Here is a 22,963-nt window from a genome sequence, read left to right on the forward strand (position 1 = left end):
ACGATAAAAACATTAATAATAAAAAATATTTTAAATAAAACAAAGAATCATACATTTTATTTAAAAACTAAAAAATAATTTATTTTTGGATGGAGAGATAGTACGCTTTCACATAGTTTGGACCATATAAGAGCATCTCAATAGTTTATCTATTCCATCATCTATCCTAAAAATAGACGATGAAAGGTAAATATTAAGCTCCAGCAGAACATCCACCTCATCTTCTAATTTTTGATGTCATCCATATTTAGAGAAAAAACTCTATATTTAGATGCTCTCTCTGCATCCTCCAAAAAAATATGAAAGATGTCATATATGGATGATCTGCTAGAGTACAAAGAGAAAGAGATATAGAAGATGAAACTGTTTTAGATAATCATTTAAATAGAAATATAATAACTAAATTTAGATGATCGAATGCACCAAGGCCATCAACATCATCGTTATTCGTCATTCACGTTCACAACACCGGCCTCCCAAGCATTGACATCATTATTTCGTCATTCACATTCACACCAACGGCCTCCCAACCAGAAGAAACCTACAAATTCACGGGGCCTTTACGTAAAAATGCAACTACTCGACTCTGACAACCGGGTCCCACTTGCGTCCAGCTCGGATCGCCCTCGTGCTGTCCAACGGGTAGCCGACACGTGTACCTGCCTAATTCCTCCGCTTCTGCACTACACCGGCCTCATCACGTTTACGTATTTGAGTGAATACGCCTTCGCTCCCAGTTTGCGTAATACGTGTCGTCTCGTGCTTTTCGGAGAGAGGCGAAACCCCCTAAACCTCCTCTCCGCCGCCGCCGCCGCCGCCGCCGCCGCCATGGCCGACGAACTCGACGAACTCCTCGGCTTCCTCTCCTCTCCCCAGCCTAACGTACGCGCTCAACTTGCGAAGCCCCGACGGCTCCATCGGTAGCTGTTTTGCTTCTCTGACCCGTGTGGGCTCGTCCGTCCGTTCGTTCGTTCGTTCGTCTGTTTCCAGGTGCGCGGCGCGGCGGTGGACATCGTGCGGGGGCTGACGGGGGACGCGGACGGGCTGCGGGCCCTCTCGGCGCGCGCGGACCGGGCGCTGCCGGCGCTGCTCCGGCTTCTGGCCTCGGCGGGGGGCGGGGGCGCGGCGGAGGCGGCGGCGGACTCGCTGGTCAACCTCAGCCAGGACGACGCGCTGTCGGCCCGCCTGGTGTCGCTCGGCGCCGCCGTGGCCTCCATGGACGTCATGGCCAAGCGCGGCGGCGAGCAGCCGGGCCTCGCGCGCAGCCTCGTCATGCTGCTCGCCAACCTCACCCAGGTCGAGTCCGGCGTCGCGGCGCTCCTCCAGGTTCGCATGTGTTGTTTCTCTTCAAATTAAGTGCCAAATTTTATGCCCAATTTGTTACTATCTGCTGTTAGATTTTGGTAGGCATGTCAGTTTCTCATCTCTCTTTTGTGGCAGTTTGATAAGCTGTCTGCCTTACTAGAACCACTTTCTTGAGTGAGCATTAGTACAGAAATGTTATTAATTCTGTTGAAAAATTTTTGATGGAGAAACTGTGGCAGTGTGTACCAGCTGACCAATTCTATAATTTATCGCGTTAGAAGCATAAACTCCGAAAGTCAAAAAGAAGAGCAGTCACGATTAGGAAAACTAAAGGTGAATACATGCATCAGCTAGTGTTAGTCTCATTGGTGATTCGATCTTTTCTCCTAAACTCAATTCTTTGTTTTGTTCAAGTCTCTTTGTTAGGTTTACCAAATTATGGTCCTTGTTGTTAGTATCTGTCAAGAAGCATTGTGGATTTGCCATCTCCGCAGTTAAATCGATGACGACGACTGATGATTTATTTTTGATAACCAGTGAAGTTTCCACCGTCATTGTTTCGGATTAAGTGTTTCTAATGACTTTTCTACCACTGTGTGTGACATAGGTCCATTTAAACTTGTATCAGTGTCACTGTCAGTGAAATCCACACCGGGGTTAAGAAAAATTGTGGTAACTGGCCAATGACTGACTGGCCTGGAGCCAGGGACTGGTTACTGGGCATAAGGATATCAGTTGGAACTAAACCTTCAAATATTAAATACAGAATTTACACTTTTTTGGTTCAGTTACTTTGCGGTCAAGCTGGTTCTCAGATTAATGGGGGACTGGTAATTCAAGGAACATTGATATTCTGGTCCCTGATTACACCTGTAAGGTGAGCGTTGTCAAGTGGTGATGTTGCTCTAGCTCAACATTGGTTTTGATAATTGGTAAATGATATCTTTGTTGATTTGTATGTTTTCTTGTGGATAGTCTTGTTAGTCCTGGCAACAATAATAGAGAGCAAAACATTTTGATCAATAAATACTTTTATAGTGTTTTCATTTTTCTTCTTCTTTGTTACTAGAGTATTCACGGATTACTCAATTTAGACCTGTTGCTTTCAAAAGGTTGGGGATGAAAAGATGCAAGGGCTGTATGTTGCGAAGCTTGTGCGGTCGTTCTGCAGGTCATCCAGTGAGTCTGAAGGTGAACATCTTTTCCCCTTCTATTCTTATGTTCCCTATTTTTATTGACTGATTGATTTTTCAACTGAGAAAGTTACCTGTCAACTCATCAGATTGAATTCTGCCATTTACATGCAGATGAAGATACCTATGAACATGTTGCATCTGTACTAGTGAACATCTCAAAGGTTGAAGCTGGAAGGAGAATACTGATGGAACCTAAGAGAGGTCTTTTAAAGCAGATTATACGACAATCTGATTCAGTAAACCAACTTAGAAAGAAAGGGGTACGTGTAGCACATTATGAATCTTGATACTGGAGTTAATGGATATGATCTGTATATTACATCCTCTTGGTCCAGACTTATTTGTATTTGGCATAGGTTCTTTGATATAGGAAAATTAGATCCTACTATCATGTGTAGTTACTCCCTTCACGTCTAAGGTGCAAAAACACCTCCATACATGTTTCTGTTCTCACCCAGTAAAAAGCACAGACACTGTTAAATCCCATATAAATGATGCAACGATGTATGAAGGTGTTTCTGTACCTTAAACGTGAAGAGAGTAACTACACCTGGTAATGGGATATAGGCTTATATAAAATCAAAGTATCAACTGTTGTGTAGTAATTTAGTGAGTAGCTGCTATGTAATATAGAGTTCTGGGAGCATGTGAAGGGAATCTTAGTGAATAAGTAGTGTTGGCGATTCAATCTAAATTGGAATATCACATTATTTGATAACCTTTCACAATCTTACTTTTCATGCGTTGCATGGAGTAGAGTTCTTTTATAATCTCTTAGCCTAGTAAGGCTAACCGAGATTTATCATCATCGAAGTAACAATGGTTAATGGTTCAGTTAAATTGAATGCCATATATACTCATACGACTTTACTGTATCTGGAAAGTCCATTTGCCTGGTACAGCTAATGCATTGGTATTTCATTTAGTGTAATATCTCGTAGGACTTTGTGCTCCCATAGATCCACTAATGTCCTGATTCCTTTTGTAAACTTTTGCAGGTTGTTAGCACCATCCGCAACTGCTGCTTTGAAGCTGATACCCAAATACAAAATTTGCTCCCTCTAGCAGAATATATTTGGCCAGCTCTACTTTTGCCTGTAGCTGGAAAGAAGGTACAACTATTTTAACATGTGTGGCATTGTACTGCACTACTGCTTTGAGCACATTTTGTGTAATTTTTCATTTTCTTTTCTGTTGTGATAATTTCTATTGCATTGGTTCTGATGGCCATGTTTGCTGTGGGTACGATTACTTGCACTGTCTGTTTGTTGACCTACTTTGAGAAACACCATGTTTTAGTTTTGTGTTGCCATTTTATTCTCCAAAATGATGCCAAAGAGTTAATTTCTCCTTATAACATATCTTCTTTGTACAGTGCTTTGTTCCAATATTTTCATGTAGAAATGCACTTGCATTTTGCATTGCACCCTTTTTAATTGTTGCGTGCACATGGAATAGCCTAAACATAGGAATAGCACAATGAGAATGGTAAATGCACAGCTTTGAATGATGGCAGGACATTTCTCTCCACTAATAACAATTATTGAAAAAGTATTACTTAAATTTTTATGATGTGTTCAGCTACAAATGCTCCGATGTTAGCCTACCTCTTACACTTTTTGTGGCGATTGACAATGCAGATCTATGGTGAAGATGACAGGTCAAAAATGCCTCCTGAGCTTGCAAATGTACTCTCCCATGAGCGAGAGGCTGTTGAGAACTCTGAAATTCGTCAACAGGCACTCGAGGCTATTTATATGATCGTCCTTCAGGTGAATTTAACGTTCTAGGCTATTTATATTACTGCATGTTTCTGAAATCATCTGTTCCTTTTTTTATATATTTTGCATGCTCGTTTCAACTATTCAAATTCCCCTTACATTTGAGTCTCTACAAGAATATATCATTTTTGCTGATTGTTTTTCAAAACAACTGTTGTACTGTATAATATTCCATACGAACAAATACAGGATAATATTTGCTAACCTCCCAGCACCTAACCATAGCTTCCTAGCTTTCCTAAAGCTGCTTGTGTCACATTTTGTTCAGCAAGCATCTCTAGTCATCTAGTGTAACCCAGCAAATGAAAATATAGATGGAATGCTGTTTACCTCATAAAAGACTTAGCAAAGTACGTATCATCAAAGCTGTGTCTTTCTATGACTCTCAACTCCAGTAATGTAACAGAAGATTTGCTATGAGTTTGCTATTTTGATGTAAAATTTGTACCATAAATCCATAATCTAGAACTTTTGGTGTAATTCTCTTTTACCAGGATGAAGGACGAAAGGCTTTTTGGTCAGTCAATGGCCCGCGAATACTGCAGGTTGGTTATGAAGACGAGGAGGACCCAAAAGTGATGGAAGCATATGAGTTAATTGGATCTCTGGTATCACCACTGAACTTGTAATTTTTAATGTGTGGTTAATTAGTTGCATGCTGAGTACCTGGCAGTTAGCATAGCCAATTTTTGTTTTTTGCCCCATTCATCCCAAAGTTGAATTTAAGCATTTGAATATGAACCAGCTATTACAGTTGGTTGGTTGCTAGCTATAAATTTGTGCAAACCTTGTGTACTACTTCTAAGAAAAATCTCAAATATTGTTGGCCCGTGTATGTATTGCAAAAAGTTTGGATTGCTCTAGGAACATGCAAAATTTCATGATTGGACAATATTTTTCAGGCTCATATAATAGTTTTTCCCCATTCATCCAGCATTCCAGCAATATTGCAAGGATTCTTGGATTACACAGATAGTTCACACGTGTTCACAAAAATATTTGTTATTTCTGATGCTTCTCAACTCTGAAGTTCTCAACCATATGGAAATTGCAAGTATTTGTCCTGCATGTCCAGTCTCCCAAAGTTCATCAAATGATGTTGTGATAACTGTGTGAACCTTGTCCTATATATCACCATGCTTTTTATAGGACTGGATAGTATTGACTTCCCAATTTGACTATAGTTATTTAGCAAGATTGCAAGAGATCTTTTTTTTTTCTGCCTCTTGCGAGTGCTATAGTTCAATCCTCCATTCCTAGTTTATTGGTTTGTTTGAAACCCTTCCATAAAATTGACTGGGTTGACTATTGGAAATATCCCTTTTCATTGTTTTCGATGTTATGATGTTGTTTATGAGAGCTAACTTACAGTTTATTGTTTGACTGTATTTTTACAGCTTGTTGGCAAGGGTGAAGCTGAAGAAGATCAAGAGCAAGGAGGGCAGAAGCCTTAATTTCAGCTGCTTAGAAAAATCAACCCTCCATCATGTACAATATTATTTATTTTATTTATTGCATGCAAAAACTGGGATACTTTGTGATGCAGCCGTAATCAGTAGTTGTATACTACTAGCACCACATTACAACTGTAATTATACTATGGACCAGAAAATTTTGCACCAATTGGCCGTCAAGCTATAACAGTGTTTTTCCATACAATTATGTAAGAACACGGAGAAACATTCAAGAACAGTGTAATGTGCCCATCTTCCGCCGAAAGATCATGAAATTGGTTAATGTGCACATGTCCCATTGATTGAGGATTAACCTGAGGGCAGAGGAACATCCAGCCCAGTTAGCAAAACATGATTTTTGAAGGATTTTTGGCCAACAATTGATGCATAACCTGTTTCAAGTGTTTTGATGTGTGGTATGGAATGGAAGGGCTTAACTATCAAACAGGTGGCAGTCAAGTTGTTATTTAGTGCATTCAAGCAAGTTGTGTGGTGGCATTGTTCATGGGTTAGGCTATAACATGCGTAGCTTAATTGCATGATTTCATCTTAATAGATGTCATTGTCGTTTAACATTTCCCAGATTCAAGAAGCAGAGGATTAAGAAAATTCAGAAGAGAAAAGGCAAGAGCAATATATATTATGATTTTTTTTTAATTTCAAGGACATAAAGGATAAAGCATGAGCAATCGTTCAAACGACTCGATCAAACATTCAAAGCTGTTGGATTATTGAGCACCATAATCATTTAATACTTTAGATTTCAGAAGAATACCTGATAACTCCTATTGTGCACAATGTCATAGGATGTAGGGTCCATAATTAAAATTTATAAAACGAAAAGAAGAACAAACAATATACAAGATGTGGTCCACAAGTTTATACGTGTGTCTCCTTGTGCCTGAAAACTATCCATGATCCAAACGATATTTGTTAAGATTTGCTACAAAATTTATATGCTAATAGTATATGTATTTCACTATGTTACATCCTTCTGTACGTTGTTCTTACAATTTTGAAACACAAGAATTTCACGGTATCAGTTCATTTGTCATATAAGTCTGAAAAAAAAATCTCAGGTCTGATTCTTTCTTCATGAAATTTCAGTAATTGCTTCTGCTTTATATGTATCTTATATTACTATGCATGGCAGTGAAATTTCTTATGCCCTAGTTGCAATGTGGAAAAAAAATGATTCTCGCAAATATTGGGCTGTACAATTCATGCATCCTAAATGAGGCAGTGGAAGTTTTATCCCTTCGTTTTATATTATAAAATATTTTGGCTATTTTCTATATTCATTTATACGTATATACGCACAACACACATCACGAATAATGCTGGTTTGGAATAGTAATTCATGCTTAGGATTTCCGGGGTGACTCCAGTGAGAATCTTGCATAGTTCAATTCCATATTACAGTGGCCGGATTTGTTTCCATTATGTTAAAAAAAGTTCAAGTCCATATACATATATATGAAAATAAAGTGTGGAATTGTTTTGTTTTAGAATGAAAAATGTTTAAATAATAAAAAAACTATATATATATATATATATATATATATATATATATATATATATATATATATATATATATGGTTTGTTAGGCAAACTAAAGTCGTAGCTCAACTAATTAGATTTATTATGGTGAAACTTCACTAAGATTTAAGTCATAATTTTGACAGATGTACACGTTTTTATAGTTAATTATTTTATTGGAGGTAGCTTATTTACCCTTCGACAGTGAGATGATGCTTGTGATGACTTCGTTAATCTCAAGATATACACTTCAAATCTATTGAAGGTGCTAATGTATGATTTGAAGGTGCTAATGTACATAGGACGTGCTTATAAATGCGAGTACATGTGGGTTTATTGAAGTGTCTGCATTGGTACCATGTTTAAAACAACTTGTATGCGAGAAAAAGAGAAAAAAAATTATAGTAAAACCTAACCTAATATTATGCACATGACTTTATATGATGTCATTGATGCTAACTTAATTACAAACACACTTCCAAAATACAAGTCAAGTGAAAAGGAAGTGACCGATCAAATCTGTCCTGTTTCAACAGGACAAGGAGCAGATGCCGCACTTCCCGTGGAGAAATCAGTCCTTGCTGGTTGTTAAGCGCTCTCGTGAGTGCTCAACTATTCGTTCCTTCTGTGTTAATCTTTTTTCTTAATAGCGTCCCCTTCAAAGGATTGGAACGGTTGGGCCAAACGTTTCAATCTCTAGGACACAAGTTTTGGTGTCCCATGTCATGTCATGAAACGGAAGAGTAACTGCACATTTAACGCAAAAACACACTTTATGTACCCCTTATATTTTTTATAGAGAATGGCATTTCATCCGACTAGATGTATGTGGTTCTTTTTATGTGAATTTAGCCTCTCAAACCATTTATTCTAAAGTTTGATTCAAACTTTAATATATTGGGTGTTACTCAAGTCAATATAACCACTAGTATACATGTTCTTGTGTGTACCCGCATGCATTACCACGAAAACACATTTGTATGTGTCCCTTGCATATATGTTTAAGAGATAAATGCCAGCGATGAATCCATGATCTCACCAAAATCCCGCTGAATACGTCCGTGTGACATACATGTACCTCTGATCTTTATGAAGAATCTTCACGAACTTGTCTGCATTATTTATGCAACTTATATTTTTCAAAGTTCACATCACTGTGCTAGCTGCATACTGTAACCTGTGAATTTTCATTTTTCTTACTGATACTGAACTATGGAATTCTGGAATCTTGGAAGAGTTATTTTCCTCCACAAAACACACTCCCATCTCTCTGCATTTCACCCTGATATTCTCCTCTGCGTCAGTTCTTCATCATCCCCTACAAACAGCCTAAACTCTAGTCTCTAGTTGTCCCTAAGAAACAACAAAAGGGTCAAATCCTCCTGAAACAAACAAACAAAATTCCATATAGTACCTTGTGCTTCCCTGTCTGTCTACCTGTCATTTTGCACGAATCTAATAGTTCTTGTTCATGCAGATCGAACATGAGTGTTCCTCAGAAGAAAACAGTATACCCCCAATGATGAACACAAAAACCTTATCATCTCAATGTTCCTCAAATTTCCCCTTTTGTCTTGCATGATCTGACAGAGAAGAAAGTGCCAATGTTAGCATGTCAGTTTCAGCCTTGCAATGCAAGAACTGTTTTCTAGTGAAGTGTTTAACAACAAATGCATCAGAAATTCAGCAGAAAATCATGGGGTTTTTTTTGGAGTTGTGGATGCTAAGGCACCATGAGAGAGCTGCACCAAGCCACAAAATTTGCAAGAAATGATGCACAAACACATGGCTCTCAGTGCTCCAACCATACTCTCTCTGGATCAGTTCAAAACCTCATTGTCTGCTCCCTGTTGCAGCAGTGACAGTTGCTTCAGAGACACATATTAGAAATAAATATTTTTTTGTTGAATAATCAAATCATTTTTGCACAAAAGATTTGATGAATTTTATGTACCTATCTTTCTGTGGTGCCTATATAAGATCAAGGTGGCTATGTGGGAAATACATGAAAAATTGAAAAGCAAAAAAGAGAGTGATACTTCTGCTAGTGTTTGCTGTTTGGTTGCACCAATGGAGAGCTCAAGAAATGGTGACGTCACGGTCACCTATGAGCAGGCATTGTTCGGCCGGCGCCGGAACGGCGGCGGGTTCGCCGCCTACCTCGACCTCGTCCGGGAGGAAGGCGACGCCGGCGAGCTGCCGCCGCGGTGGCCATTGCCGTCGCATCGTCCGCACGGCGCGGCGAGCCGGAGGCGCACGTACGCCGATGACGGTGGCGAGCTCGACGTGTTTGCCGCCGAGAGGTACTTCACGGGAGCAATGGATGCCGGCGGCGGCGAGTGGAAGGTGGACGTCGAGCCGGAGGTGGTTTTTGCGGAGATGGCTCAGGCGGCGACGGCGAGGCCGGCGGTGGCGGTGAGCAGGCCGTCGTGGACGCGCGCGTCGGTGGCGAGCGCCGGGTCGGGCTCCACCGCCAACAGCCAGACCGTGCTGCTCCGGGACGAGCACCGGCGGCCGGGGTACCGCGGCGGGAAGTGCTGCGTGCATGTCGGCGGGTTCCTGCGGTCATGCTCCGGAAAGCGGTCGGTGCACGTCGACGGCGGCGAGGTGACAACGGAGCCCGCCGGCGCCCCGGGGCATGAGACGGCGCCGCCGCCGGCAAGCAAGATCGAGTGGTACAGAGACCTGAGGATGGACAAGGCCGGCCGCCTCGGGCTAGCCGGAGACGGGGACGGCAGCAGCCATGGCGTGGTCGCTGCTGGTCTCCCGCCAAATCTGAACATTGGCGCGGCGAGAGTAGCAGCCATCGGGAGGGAGGAGACGACGGCGAACGCGAGCTTTCGGAGAAACTTCACTCTCCTGGCCCCCGTCAAGGTCACCGTGCCCGCATCCGGAGACGTCGTCGTCGACGACGACGACGACGTCGGGAGCGAGTCGAGCTCCGACCTGTTCGAGATCAAGAGCCTCATGATCGACGACTGCCCCTACGAGCCCAGCGAGGCGAGCGTCCAGTGGAGCGTGGTGACCGCGAGCGCCGCCGGCGGGTCCGTCGCGTCGTCGGAGCGCGGCGGCGGCGGCGGCGGCAAGGTGAGGCCACCACCACCACCACCACCAGTGGCCGTGAGGCAGCAGCACCGGCGCCAGGACCGGCCGGTCGGGCTGCTGACGGGATGCGTCAGCCACAGGGCCGTCGACGTGTCGGCGATGGCCGCAGCGCGCGGCCGGTCAGCGCCGGCGACGACGCGGCGGCGCGCTGAGGTGTCCCGGTTCGCGAGTAATGGCCACCGGTGACACACATTGGTCTACTGCGCTACAATAGATAATTTGTTCCATCTTTGTCACTGTTTTTAACCCAGGTGATTAAGAGATTGAGACTTGTCTGTCTGTCTGTCTGTCAAAAAAAAAACCATGGACTAAATTATCCATGAATTTGACAGCTTAAATCCTTAAATTGCAGGAATCATGTAGTTTATGTTGAATGTAATACATGTACCAAACACATGGATTCATAAGTTTCACTGTGGTTTCCGGCTCCTGGCTATGTGCCATGGCATGTTGTGGCCTTTTTTTTACCGAGATTTTAACAATTGCAGCCTCTCGCACAATCTCCGGTTACCATAAACTCCTCAAACATTTTAGATCGTAATTGTAAAACTCAGAAAATAAACTAGAATCTACAAGTTTGCAGACTGTCTTTTAAGATTCTCACTAACTAGTTTCTCACCGGTTGCTTCTTGATATCTCCATCTCCCCAAACAGTGCCCGAGTTTGAATGGCACATTTGTTGGTATAGGAACTAAGGTTTTTTTTTTTTTTTTTTGTTGAGATGGGCAGGTTTGTCTTACCAACACTTTGCTTTGTCAGTGATGTGTCAAATTTATAGCAATCAACTACTCCACCGCTCTCTAAGAAGTTGTACCACGTCTAAAGTTTAGCGTGGAACTTGCAGCTACTAACTAAACAGGCCCTAAATCCACCGCTCTCTAAGATTTTAGGTCAACTGGTTAGTCCTGATAGTATGTGCCTTTAGTTATAAATTTGGAATCGGTTTGAATTAAGCAATAAATCTTCCTAAATCAAAAGAAATTTTATTCAAAATTTTACTTCAAAACTTCTGAAACTTCACCCATGATCCACCCAAAATCTAGCATGGTAACTTGTGACTTCCAACAAAACAGGTCCTAAATCCACCCTGGAAATGGTTCACAATTTTGAACCAAAATTTCACTTTTTATGGTCGGTCACGAAAGTTTGCGCCTTTAGCTAAAAGTTTTGAATCAGTCTGAATTAAGCCATAAACATGTTTAAATTCGATAATTTGTTTTCAAAATTCAAAACTTTTGGGGTGAAACATCCAAATTTCTGCCCCTGTTCCGACCAAAAATCATATCCTGTTCCAAACTTGTAAGCCCTGCTGCTGGCCGGTCGTAATCAGAATGCTCTTAATCAATGGGCTTCTCCTAAATGAAAATTTCCAGAACATGACAACAACAACGACAACAACAGGGAAAAGAAAACATTAAAAAAAGGAGAAGAAAAGATCAAGGCAAGACGCTCACAATCTCAACGGCGACGTTTTGGTCGTTGCCGAGACGTTGCCTTCCGGTATGTATCCATCGCCACACCCACACCGGCGTACTGCACTGTCTGACGGCCATGCATTCATGCAGAGAGACGCCTCTCCTCTCCTCTCTCAACCCAAGTGTCAGTTCTCATTTCAACTCCATATCCACTCCACACCCGGATAGATGGCGATATGAGCAGATTGGGGATTTGCAGATATGGATGAGATCACACGCCAACCTATCTGATCGATCATCCATGTCTCTAGCTAGGTTTTTAGGCTCCTGTTCCTGTAGCGTTCTTCTCAATCTCAGCTCCTGCAAAGAATGAAATGGAAAAGAAAGTAAGTGAGAATGAAATGGAAAAGAAAGTAAGTGAGAGAAGAATGTTAGGCTGTCCTAGGGCTCCCACCCCAAAATTCTAACCGTGGAGTGGAGCTGTGGAGCTAAGTAAGCTAACTGAATACTGCTTCACCTCTCTAGTTTATTTTTAAGATCACTCCAATCCACTCTACTCTATATTTTGGTGGAGCTGAACGGTTTGGTTGGGCTCTAGCTCTAGGAAAGATGCCAAACGGGTCCTAAGTTTTATGCATTTGACATGTGAAGTTGCGAATGCATGCCATGATCTACTCAGTCATGACTTGCAACAAGACTGAAAGGGAGAAGAAAGAAAGAAGAAATGCTAGGTTCTTCTAATTTCAATGCATGTCATGATCTGGTCAGTTATGACTTGTGTCGACCCTTGGTGCTTGTTTGGTGAAGAATGGCCATCAGGTCCTTGTTCTGTTCTCTTGAAACTAGCCTTTCATCGAGCTCCAAGAGATTAGCTGAGCTAGCTATTCATTAGCGAGTGGTTAACTGGTTATCATCTTTTTTGGGGGAAATGATGTGTCCTAAGAAATAATGGCACCTAATTGTGCTTTCACATAAACCACATGAATTATGTCATCAGGCCTTTTCAGATATAATTTGTGTGTGCAGCTGAAGACTTGAGCTTTGAATCTGAAACTGATGGATATATCATAACCATATTTCCTTGTGGGGTGGAACAATGTAGGTGCAACTTTTTTATACGGAGTATGATGTTGCTATGAACCTGTGTTTGCTACTGCGTCTCAAGCTTTAGGCCCATTTGGATATGAAAGAATTTCACAAGAATCTGGAAGGTTATGGCACAAGTACAGAATTCCTCTAGAAATGACCAAATCAAAAGGGAAGAGAAGGAACTTGTTTACCTCACTGTTGGATGATGCTAATTCTTCAGAGTCTGATCAAACTTGTTCACTCTGATCTTGGACAATTTTTTTCAAAGCATGTGTGCTGGTTGTAGATGAACTGCATCCAAAAGTGAGCTGTAGACACGAAGCAACATGTATCATTACACATTTGGAAAGAAATCATGCAATTATCCCATTTCTCTTCTGTACCAAAGCATCTACCATTACACATGTTTTGTTTCAAAGAAAGATGTGTACATACTTAAATAGATGTAAAAAACAGAAAGGATCATGTCATTTCTGTTATGATAACACATTTTCATAGAAAAGAACGATGTCATGAATCATCAGGGCATGAACAATATCTCTATTATTAAAATTGCAACGCATGGACATGTTACTACTAATGACAAAAAATGAGAGCAAACTGTCATCATGTATTCCAATTCAGTCAAAGGCACACAGGCTCATGGAACAACATTGCAACATATTTCTCTCTTAAATACAATTGACGTGGACACAAACTGACGAAATGTTACAATTATAATACACCCTCCAAAATTATTTATAACATAGTCTAGGAAGGAGGGATGAACTAGGATCCTGGGATTTTACTATGCTGAGGCTGGAATTTTTATCGCCATCATCTGTAGTAGCCAAGGCCTATCAAGGTCTGGATCAATGAAAGTATGTGCAAGGAAATTCTCCACTTCAACATCAAGCAATTGTCTACACCAAGACACTCTGTTTGATGGGCGGGAACCTGGCCCTGAGCACCTGTGTAAAATTAAGGTTAATGCTATATTGTAGCTCATGAATGGTGACTCCTTAAATAATATTTTAATATGAATGATCAAGAAGCACAAGTCTGCAGAAAATATGGAAGTTTCTTTCTATTGTACGACCATGTGAGGCAGATATCATATTAGCAAGAGAATGAATCTCTGAATACTGATGATTCCTGTACCTGTACTCAAAAAAGCATGCAGTTCGTTCATTCTCAGATCTGTCCCAATTATGCCACCCAGCAGGCTTGATGCAGCGATCCATAAAAGTGTGTGCAAAGACAACCCTCCCAAACGGTCCCCATGGCCGACCCAGGAACATATATCCGGCATCTCCATTTCCAGTTATAATACACCTGCATGCATTCATCCATATTCCATCAAGGCAACACATCAAGCAGGAGCAAAAAAGGGCGTATTACAAATGATCAAACTACATATCGAACTTATTACACAAGAAATGGGACACTCAAATTTCACTCGTTGCAGCATGGCCTAAGAGACTCACTAAGCAGAGAATGAAACAGCTCACCTCAAGAACACATAGCCAGTAGTTTCTGATGATGATTTCCGGCTGTGAGCAGTAATATATCCCACTGATTTGCAGTGAATATGGCAATGTTCCAACAGGGCGATAGAGTTACCGAAGATGAAGTCACAATTACCTTCGATGTAACAATCTCTTAAGTATTGTTTCCCATAGTGCAAATATAATGTGTCCTGAATGTTTTATTAGACAGATGTGAAAATCTCATAAATTAACAAAAGTAATGCTGGTTATTATCTTAACTAACGAAGTGGTTTAACCAAGAGGTGAATAAATAATCGTACTTGCCAACCAAGGAACCTGCAATTGTAGAAGGCGCACCTATCTGCTGTTACTCGGAGTGCAACTGCCTGCCCAGACCCCTGCACCACAACTACTACATCAGCTGTCTGCACTCATGACACAGGCATCTCTATATGCAAGGAGAACAAGTTCCATCAAAAAAGAAAGAAAAAACAAACTAGCACCTGGGGTGCTGAGTTCTCGAATGTGACATTCTCTGCAATAAAATCTTCCCCCTCGACGATAACTGTTCCACATCCAAACGTTCCTGTCCCAATAACCCTGGACGACTTTTATAAGAGAAAAGGGTAAAAATAATCAATTTAAAAGAAAATAGAGCAATTCAAAATGTGCAAGAAAGGTGCAGTTAAACATTTTGCAGGATTCTGCAGTCAAATTTAGGGGGCAGCTATGGTCTAAGCTACTGAAATGTCAAATGTTTTTCTTTAACAAGTCCAAACGTAAAGTGCCTTTGTTGCTACCCTATCATTTGGCTTTTGCTTATGCTTATAAGCCAAAATTGAATTTTCAACCTTAAATTCAGAGTTGATTTTGAGGTTTTTCCATTGTAGTTATTTTCCAACTTTGACTTTTAGATCGCTATGACCATGTATATAAAAGTTTCATTCACAAATTATTTTTCGTTTGCAAATATGCCGTTTGGCCTTTTCTTTTGAAAAGCCAAAAGATGACCCCCGGTATACCTCAGTCCAAAGTTCTCCCCACCTACCTCTTCCTCCTAAACACCCAATGAACTACAGAGGTTCGATAGCTTAACATGCAATTTTCTTAACCACCTATTTATTAATATGAAATGGTTTGCCACGGGGTGCGTCATCCGAAAACAACATAATAGCAGCCATGAAACAGTGTGATCAGTCATCAGAAAGTACACCACCAGATGTCTCTTAATGCTTGGCCAGCCCAGCCAATGAAGGAATGAAACTAAAAATCAACCATTCTCAGAGCTCTCCAAGACTCACAATCCAATCAATATATGCAAATTTGTACACGAACAAGCAATCAACGGGGACCTGTCAAGTGCCAACCACACTAAGCAGCGCAGGGCACTTCCTCCGAGCCGGGGCAAGCATTTGACCGAGCAGCAAGCGGGCGTCGCGGCGGTGACGTACATCATAGTAGGCTGGCGGGTAGGTAACCTACCTGGGCGTGCTTGATGCGGGTGGCGGTGTTGTCCCAGGTGATGACGGTGGACTCGGGGGAGGTCCCGGCGAGGGTGACGAGGTTCCGCGTCTTGGCGACGTAGACGGGCTCCCTGTACACCCCGGGCGCCAGGCGGATCACCGTCCGCACCGCGTTCCCGAGCGGCACCGCGTCCACCGCCGCCTGCACCGTCGGGAACACCGCCTCCCCCTCCGCCTCCGCACGCGCCCCTCCTCGCCCCGGCGGCGCCACCCGGAGCACGCGCCGCGGCTGCTGCTGCGCCATGGATGGTGGATGGATCGGCGCGGCGGGTTTTTTCTCACTAGCGCGTGGACTCTCTCGCCTCGCTTGGTTGGTTGGTTGGTTGAGGAAGAGACGGAATTTATAGGCGTCAAAGACGGAGACGGGCAAACGCGACGCTCTGCTCCGTGGGCCCGAGATGTCAGCGACGGCGGAGTGGGAATGGGGGATTGGGTTGGGGGGAATGTGGGGTTCAATTTGACCGGACTGTGCTGATGGTTGATCGCGAGTTGGGGTGTCATTTGTCGTTCTTTTTCTTTTCATTTTGTTTGTTTTGTTTTGTTTTGAATTTGCTTTGGAAGATTCCTGTGCCAACTAACAATATTTTATTGCTTATCGTGTTATCGCACGACCGGCGAGGGTAATACGAGAATACAACCCCCGTTCCTATCGGAGGTTTGCATTTTCATTGGCATACTGTCTAAGCTATGTTTCATGTAAAAAAGTTTTTTTATCAGATTGTTTTAAGAGTAAAGTATATGTTCGCTCTTTAAACTTATAGCGCGGTACCGTTTAGCTCCATAAACTTAGAAAATACATATTTAGTACATAAACTTGTTTTAATGTACCATCCAAGTCCATGAACTCTATGATTTTAGACATTAAAACGAGTTCATGTAGCTAAACGTGTATTTTCTAAGTTCACAGACCTAAGTGACACTGTGCCACAAGTTTAAGGACCGATCATATAATTTACTCTTGTTTTAAAATAAGAATTTAATTTATAATAGTTAATTCAGTTGTTTACACTCTTGAATAACGGAAAAATAATATGATTCTTCCATCTCAACTCCCAAAAGAATCCTTATGTTTTCTATGCTATTATCACAGATTAATCACTCAGTCAAGAGTTGTCGATGTAATTATTATAACGTTAAACTTATACGCTAAAATACATGTTTATGTACAATTTTTTTGGTTGAGATTGATTTCTTATAGTTTTGCAATGTTTGAAGGGCTTTGTGTCATTAAACTTTCAAATATTATCTCAAAGGACTAGTTTAAATATATCTTGGGTGTACCTCGCAGTCATAGGAGCTGCTTTTTCAACATAGCTCACGTCATTTTCATCCCATTTTTTCGTTTATGCTAATGCTTATAGGTTCAAATTTAAATTTTCAACTATAAATTTAGAGTTGATATTTAGTCTCTTTTACCGTAGCTTATTTTCAAGCACTGGCTTTTAGAACACCAATAATACATATATAAAAGTTTTATTTATAATTTTTTTTACAAATATGCCCGAACAATCATTTTTTTATCATCTTTGTAATAGATATGCCGTATAAAAATAAGATAATATCCACCCATCAAAGATTACCCGGCCAGGAGAAAATGGTTTGGGTAAGAGCATCTCCAACAGATGCCCCATCCTACTCTCCAAGCCAAAATTTGACCATTTGGCTCAAAAAATACACTCTAACAGAATGGCCAACTGGATGGCCAAATCAGCCCTCATACTTGCCAAATTTGGCCACTCAAACTAACTTGCCATACGTGGGCCCCACGTGTGGGACCCACGCTCTACCTCTCCATCCATCCAGCCAGCCCCCCATGCGTCCGACCAGCCCCCACTGCCCCGCCGGCACCGCCGTCGAAGCCCGTCGTCGAAGTTCGTCGCCGCCGCCGTCGGGAGAGCACGCCCCGCCGCGCAGTCCCAAGCCGAGCGCGCCGCCGAGCGCGCCGTGCCATCCCCAGCGGTCCCCCTAGCCCGCCGTCGCTGCTCGCGAGCGCAGGAAGCCGCCGCCGCCAACCCCCTTCCCGCGCCACCACCGTCGCCGCTCGCGCGCATGGGGGGAGCCGCCGCCACCCTCCCGGCGCCGCCGTTCCACCGCCCTCCCCGCGCCGCTGCTCGCGCGCGTGCGGGAAGCCACCGTCATCGCTGCTCGGACGCGCGCGGGAAGCCGCCGCCGTCGCTGTCGGCCTCCCCGCGCCGCCGCTCGCGCGCGCGGTGAGCCGCTGCCTCCTTTGCTGAGGGAAGAAAAGAAGGAGAAAGAGAAAGAGAGAAGAAAAAGAAAAAGAGAGAAAGAGAAAGGGGAGAAGAGAGAAAAGAAGAGACTGACGTATGGGGCCTTGGTGTCATACACTCAAAATAGAAAGGATGAATGGAGAGACTGTTGGAGTAAAAAACAAATTTGACTTGCCAAATAAAATGGAGAGTAGCTAAATAGGTATTTGTTGAGTCAAATTTGGGTTTATCTATTGAAATGCTCTAAAAGAGCATAATAGATTGGAGATTAAAAAAAAGGTTAATTTTACAAGGCTTTTTTAAAAATGTTTATAATGCCCGTGGTAACACGCAAGACTACTGCATATATACCTTGCTTTCACCTGACGCTGCGTTTCCCTTTCCAATCTTCATCGCCGGGCGCATCATGCAGCTAGCAGATTCCGGGATGGCACCCTTGCTTTCCCTCACCGGTCGATCTAGGCCGTCCATCGAGAAGCGGACGGTCCGGATGTCATCTTAGAATAAGCTTCTACCCCATATCGTAAGACTTTCTAGTCTTGCCTTAATTCATCAATTGATGAATGTATATAATTTATATCCATTAGCATCCATATGAATCTATGTAAGGCTAAAAAGTCTTACATGATGAAATGGAGAGAGTATATAACATGATGAAACGGAGAGAGTATATAACATTCGGCGGTTCATAGCAGGTGGCCAAAAACATCGTTGTTTAATTAAGAACAAGTTTACAACTCATATGATCAGAGTGATTCTCTGTTTGTCAACATAAGTTAAAGACCTTCCAGCGTTTACTATTATTATTACGAATGCCAAAGGCAGTCAAAAAGTTCAACACTGAGTCAGGACTCACATGGATGAAATACTTTGATTTCAGGAGATGGGTACTTCAGTCAGACTGATTACTGGAATGGGACCCCTGGTGTTTCCCCCTCTCTAAATCCGCTACCTAAAGTCTAAACTTTCAACTTCTCATGGTCTGAAGAATACTACGAGCTCTCAGACCCAGGTTCCCTCTTTCACCGCTGCAGCAGTAGAAGTGTGGCAGCTTCACCCGGCCACAACACCTGCAGAGCACAATACACACCCAATTATGCGTGCCTTGGGACAAAATATCGGCTCAAAACTAAAAAATTCAAAACAGGAAAAGAAAACATTTTACTATCTGGATTGCACACTGCATTCTGCAAATGTTCGACATGTGTAGTTTGGTTAATACTGTTTTTCAGAAGATTTGACTTGTTAATCCTGGACGAGGGCATTTCTATTTCCACGTTGTAGAGACTAAAGAGTAAAGCACTAAATAAAAACAAATTAAAGCTGAATAGCCTGTCTCTATATCATGTTCCAAGATAACATACAAAAATACAACTTCAAACACCAATGAATTTGTTCTAGATATTCCATGGTTGATTGATTTAAATCATCTTCGTTTGTTTGTGAAATGAGACATACTTTCTGTGTACATACACTACCATCATACTTGCATATGAAAGCTAACTGGAAAAGTAGAAAAGTTATTTCATTGAGAAGACGTAATAAGAGCCAACATAACTGCACAGATGTTCAACGGCATTGAATGTCATGACTTAGCAAAACAAATTCCAATTTAACCTCCTCTCTGGTCTGGAGGAGGTCAATCAAAAAGAAATATTACTCAAATCAAAGATACAACTGATCCCCACGCTTGTATTGCAAATACGCAGTCATGAATAATCTCGCTAATTAGGCCTAATACAATTCCAAATAGAAAATTTTTAATCATTTCGATTTGTTTGAGGGGATTAAAAAAGGTACGATCTATCCCTAAATAGTAGTCTAAATTATCCACGAATTTCAATGACCAAGAAAAAAAAGAATTGGTAATTAGTGTGGAAAAGAGTTGTAGAATACCAGGAATCCAAAAGAGAGATTTTTCTTTTCTGCCTTAATCATTCAATTCATTTCAAATAAGCATCGTAGGTGAAAAGCAGAAGTACAATCCAAGAAAAATGATTAATTGGTACAGGGATTGATTGTGCAATGAAACAACACAAGCAAGAGCAAAAGGTTACAGAAACGCATTGCAGGAAGCTTACCTGCAGCGGACGATCACAGGAACAGGCTTCAAGGCTTTTGGCCCATTCCTCAGGCCCTTCTTGTACTTTGAAACCTGAAACACATGAGATTGAGTGCATCACTCATCAGTTACAGGTAGAGGCAACTGACAAGGACCCAGAATACTGCTTTGCATGATGAGCTCACAGCTTGAAGATGAGACAAAGCATATATCCAATGATACTCTGATCAGCAGATTAAAATCGAAATAGCCTAAATAAGTATCCATAGTCTATGTGATGACTGTATTAGCTTAAACTAATTGTGTTGATAAAAAAATTCCTTTATCTAAAATAGTCTATGTCAAATGTCTTCCACAAAACAGATTGACTGAGCAAAATTTGAGAGCGAGCAACCAAAACACATGCTAACCTAACGAATTACAACTTAAAACTAGGACTATCGCTCATTTCCCTGTGTCTCTTTAAATAATAGGAGGGCAGGTGTAACGATCAGTGGAGAAAAATGCGAGCTTGCAGCCCTCACGCGCACAAGCAATTCGTCAAACACCTGGTGCCCACACGCTACACTACCACAGATCAAACAAGAGTACAAGAACCTAACAGAAATGAGAAATCCATAGCCTAGTAGACCATAAACACGTCCATACAATAACATTCCATCGAAATGGGAAGGGGGCAGTGACCTTCTTCTTAGGAACAGCCATGAGCTCCATGGCGGCGCCGTGGGAGGGGAGCGCGAGGGCAGGAGCCATGGGGACCAGCGCGGCGGGTGGAGGCGTCGGGATTGCGGCGGCTAATCCGCACGGGACGCGTGTTGGGAGAGCAACCCCCTCCGCCGCCGCCGCTCGCCGGAGCCAGCCCGTCGCCGCCATGGATGAATTCACAGGGGGAATTGAAGGAAAACCTCGGGCGAGTGGAAGCGGTTTTGAGGCTGAACAGATCGGGGAGGCTGACGAGCTGATCTAACGGTTCAGTCTTGATCGGACGGTCAGGATGGGCCCGGGGATCAGACTGATCACCGCTAAGCAAAATTCTCAAAGGCTACACAAAACAAAACCAACGAAAACTGGTTAGTCACTGTGGTTTTCATCATTTTGCTTCGGCTCGAGTTGAAAAAATGGTTTTTTTTTCTAAACATGTGTGATACAATAAAGATAATACTGTGGTTATTAAATTTAAATAAATTTACTTTTTATAACTATTATATAATTTTTCACGGTTATCGATATGGTGCAGTAATCGTGGTACTAATGATAATGATAAGGAAACCATAATGTTAACAGATCACATTTAGAACCGCTAAAAATAAAAATTTCAGTTTTTTTTGTAAAAGTAATTTTTTTCGGAATTTAACCATATTTTAACAGTATTCCGAAACCGACGAAACTGCCAACGAGGAGAGGTAAGCTAATAGCGCGAGCTACTTAAAACGTTGTGTTTACACAACATCTACTGTCACATGTACTACATCCTAATTCCTAACACACTGTTTAGTGCAGTATTACCGCGTTAATTTATAGTAATAACTAATAATCACCACTAAAACTTGTCACAGTCTCAGTGCTAATCTTTCGAGACAAATTTGAACTCATTTTATTTCTTACTAATACTGTGTACATTGCACAGGTTAACAACATCTCCTCTCACGCTCTCGCTCGATCCACCTACGAATCCTTCTCGGCGCTCTCCTCCTCCTCCTCCTCCTCCTACTGCGCCGCCGCCTTGCTCGTCCTCTCCTTCTTCTCCTCCTCCGGCGCCGGCGACGGGCCGTTGTGCATCGCCGACACCCTCGCCTGGACGCGCTTGTAGAACCCCGGCGTCGGCTCGTACCCGAACAGCCTGTGCAGCACCTGCGAAAAGAAGCGTCGTCAGAATCCCACACCACGCGCGCCACCGACCGCCGCCGAGGACGATCATCGGATGGGGCCAGTACCTCGAGGAAGACGAACAACGGCGCCGTCACCACCGCCTGCACCGGGCTGTCCACAAGCGCCGGCCGCCGCTTCTGCACACACACACACGCACGCACAGACAGGCAGCTCCGCCATTAAAGATGTGTGCAGCAAACGCGAGCTTTGGATTGGATGAGATGATGGGCATGGTGAGACGTTACCTCGAAGAAGGCGTGGGCGAAGAACTGGGCGGACCAGAGGAGGGCCTGCGCGGTGAGCAGCGGCCTCCAGGCGTCGACGAGCGTCCAGAGCCCCGCGGCGTCGGCGAGGAGGTTGCCAGCGCCCCACCCGGCGACGCAGAGCAGCGCGGCGGCGGAGCCCGCGCGGCGGTCCATGAGCGCGTAGAAGGCGCCGAGCGCGACGGCGACGGGGAAACCGAGCTGGACGGGGAGGTACTGGCGGCAGAGCGGGCAGTAGAACCGGAGCAGCGGCAGCGGCGGCGCGTAGCGGAGCGGGAGCATCGCCGTGAGGAGGATGGGCCAGACGCACGCCACGTGGACGAGCACGTTCGCCGGGTGGGAGTGGTACGCCGCGTAGAACGCGTAGTGCCGCTCCAGGTCCAGCGCCCGCCGCAGCCGCGCCATGGATCCTCCTCCTCCTCTCCTCTGCTTCTTGGATCGATCGAGACCACCGCGCGGCGTGCGAGCTGCTCACCGTGCTCTGCTCTGCTTCTTCGGCGGCGAGAGGCTAGAGATGGAGAGAGGACGCGGATCTGTGCGTCGTTCTTATCGCGAGGAGTTTGCTGGTTTTGGAGGCGGTCGAATCCGGCGGCGGCCGGCCGTGGCGTTGACGGCGAGGAGGAGCGGGGAACAGGCGGCGGCGCACACCGGCGTGGCGCGGTTCA

General features: G+C 43.4%; 5 protein-coding genes and 1 long non-coding RNA gene across 6 annotated transcripts; 2 read left to right on the forward strand and 4 right to left on the reverse strand.

Annotated features, from left to right (window-relative positions):
• Positions 1–753: 753 nt before the first annotated feature.
• LOC102712935 (protein HGH1 homolog) lies at positions 754–6,118 on the forward strand. The gene is made up of 8 exons (XM_040527931.1): positions 754–882; positions 991–1,326; positions 2,418–2,496; positions 2,613–2,761; positions 3,500–3,613; positions 4,142–4,273; positions 4,777–4,890; positions 5,680–6,118. Exons 1-8 carry the CDS (start codon positions 829–831, stop codon positions 5,734–5,736), a joined length of 1,035 nt encoding a protein of 344 aa, XP_040383865.1. The 5' UTR covers positions 754–828; the 3' UTR covers positions 5,737–6,118.
• Positions 6,119–8,136: 2,018 nt separating this feature from the next.
• On the reverse strand, positions 8,137–13,206 carry LOC121055470. The gene is made up of 4 exons (XR_005812563.1): positions 13,076–13,206; positions 11,835–12,155; positions 8,713–8,858; positions 8,137–8,628 (listed from the first exon to the last, which is right to left on the reverse strand). It is a non-coding gene; the product is annotated as an uncharacterized LOC121055470 (long non-coding RNA).
• On the forward strand, positions 9,136–10,784 carry LOC107305063 (protein PHYTOCHROME KINASE SUBSTRATE 3). Its single transcript, XM_040527938.1, is given in 2 exon segments — positions 9,136–9,254; positions 9,257–10,784. Coding segments are annotated over 2 exon segments (1,350 nt in total). The 5' UTR covers positions 9,136–9,214; the 3' UTR covers positions 10,567–10,784.
• Positions 13,207–13,476: 270 nt separating the features above from the next.
• On the reverse strand, positions 13,477–16,177 carry LOC102713212 (pectinesterase 31). Its single transcript, XM_006661702.3, has 6 exons — positions 15,836–16,177; positions 14,857–14,961; positions 14,674–14,751; positions 14,375–14,562; positions 14,025–14,198; positions 13,477–13,834 (listed from the first exon to the last, which is right to left on the reverse strand). Exons 1-6 carry the CDS (start codon positions 16,118–16,120, stop codon positions 13,672–13,674), a joined length of 993 nt encoding a protein of 330 aa, XP_006661765.2. The 5' UTR covers positions 16,121–16,177; the 3' UTR covers positions 13,477–13,671.
• A 2,585-nt stretch (positions 16,178–18,762) lies between these two features.
• Positions 18,763–21,260, reverse strand: LOC102713493. The gene is made up of 4 exons (XM_040527993.1): positions 21,246–21,260; positions 20,851–21,129; positions 20,186–20,259; positions 18,763–19,174 (listed from the first exon to the last, which is right to left on the reverse strand). The coding sequence occupies exons 1-4, from the start codon at positions 21,258–21,260 to the stop codon at positions 19,072–19,074; spliced, it is 471 nt and encodes a 156-aa protein (XP_040383927.1). The 3' UTR covers positions 18,763–19,071.
• Positions 21,261–21,681: 421 nt separating this feature from the next.
• Positions 21,682–22,757, reverse strand: LOC102708652 (2-hydroxy-palmitic acid dioxygenase mpo1-like). Its single transcript, XM_015841816.2, has 3 exons — positions 22,281–22,757; positions 22,101–22,172; positions 21,682–22,017 (listed from the first exon to the last, which is right to left on the reverse strand). The coding sequence occupies exons 1-3, from the start codon at positions 22,701–22,703 to the stop codon at positions 21,874–21,876; spliced, it is 639 nt and encodes a 212-aa protein (XP_015697302.1). The 5' UTR covers positions 22,704–22,757; the 3' UTR covers positions 21,682–21,873.
• Positions 22,758–22,963: the final 206 nt, after the last annotated feature.

This window comes from Oryza brachyantha, chromosome 10 (assembly GCF_000231095.2).
Source record: "Oryza brachyantha chromosome 10, ObraRS2, whole genome shotgun sequence".
NCBI lineage: Eukaryota > Viridiplantae > Streptophyta > Magnoliopsida > Poales > Poaceae > Oryza > Oryza brachyantha.

Bases quoted from the DNA above. Each gene is read 5' to 3' on its own strand.
- LOC102712935 (XM_040527931.1), top strand. From the start codon at position 829: ATGGCCGACGAACTCGACGAACTCCTCGGCTTCCTCTCCTCTCCCCAG. The intron at 883-990 runs GTACGCGCTCAA...GTCTGTTTCCAG, and splicing joins TCTCCTCTCCCCAGCCTAAC to GTGCGCGGCGCGGCGGTGGA. The intron at 4,891-5,679 runs GTATCACCACTG...GTATTTTTACAG, and splicing joins ATGAGTTAATTGGATCTCTG to CTTGTTGGCAAGGGTGAAGC.
- LOC102713493 (XM_040527993.1), bottom strand. The intron at 20,260-20,850 runs GTCACTGCCCCC...CATGTGTTTCAG, and splicing joins TGGCTGTTCCTAAGAAGAAG to GTTTCAAAGTACAAGAAGGG. The intron at 19,175-20,185 runs GTAAGCTTCCTG...TGTGCTCTGCAG, and splicing joins CCTGTGATCGTCCGCTGCAG to GTGTTGTGGCCGGGTGAAGC.
- LOC102713212 (XM_006661702.3), bottom strand. From the start codon at position 16,120: ATGGCGCAGCAGCAGCCGCGGCGCGTGCTCCGGGTGGCGCCGCCGGGG. The intron at 14,962-15,835 runs GTAGGTTACCTA...CTCTTATAAAAG, and splicing joins CCCGCATCAAGCACGCCCAG to TCGTCCAGGGTTATTGGGAC. The intron at 14,752-14,856 runs GTGCTAGTTTGT...GTTGTGGTGCAG, and splicing joins TCGAGAACTCAGCACCCCAG to GGGTCTGGGCAGGCAGTTGC.
- LOC102708652 (XM_015841816.2), bottom strand. From the start codon at position 22,703: ATGGCGCGGCTGCGGCGGGCGCTGGACCTGGAGCGGCACTACGCGTTC. The intron at 22,173-22,280 runs GTAACGTCTCAC...GTGTGTGTGCAG, and splicing joins TCGCCCACGCCTTCTTCGAG to AAGCGGCGGCCGGCGCTTGT. The intron at 22,018-22,100 runs GTACTGGCCCCA...TTCTTTTCGCAG, and splicing joins CGTTGTTCGTCTTCCTCGAG to GTGCTGCACAGGCTGTTCGG.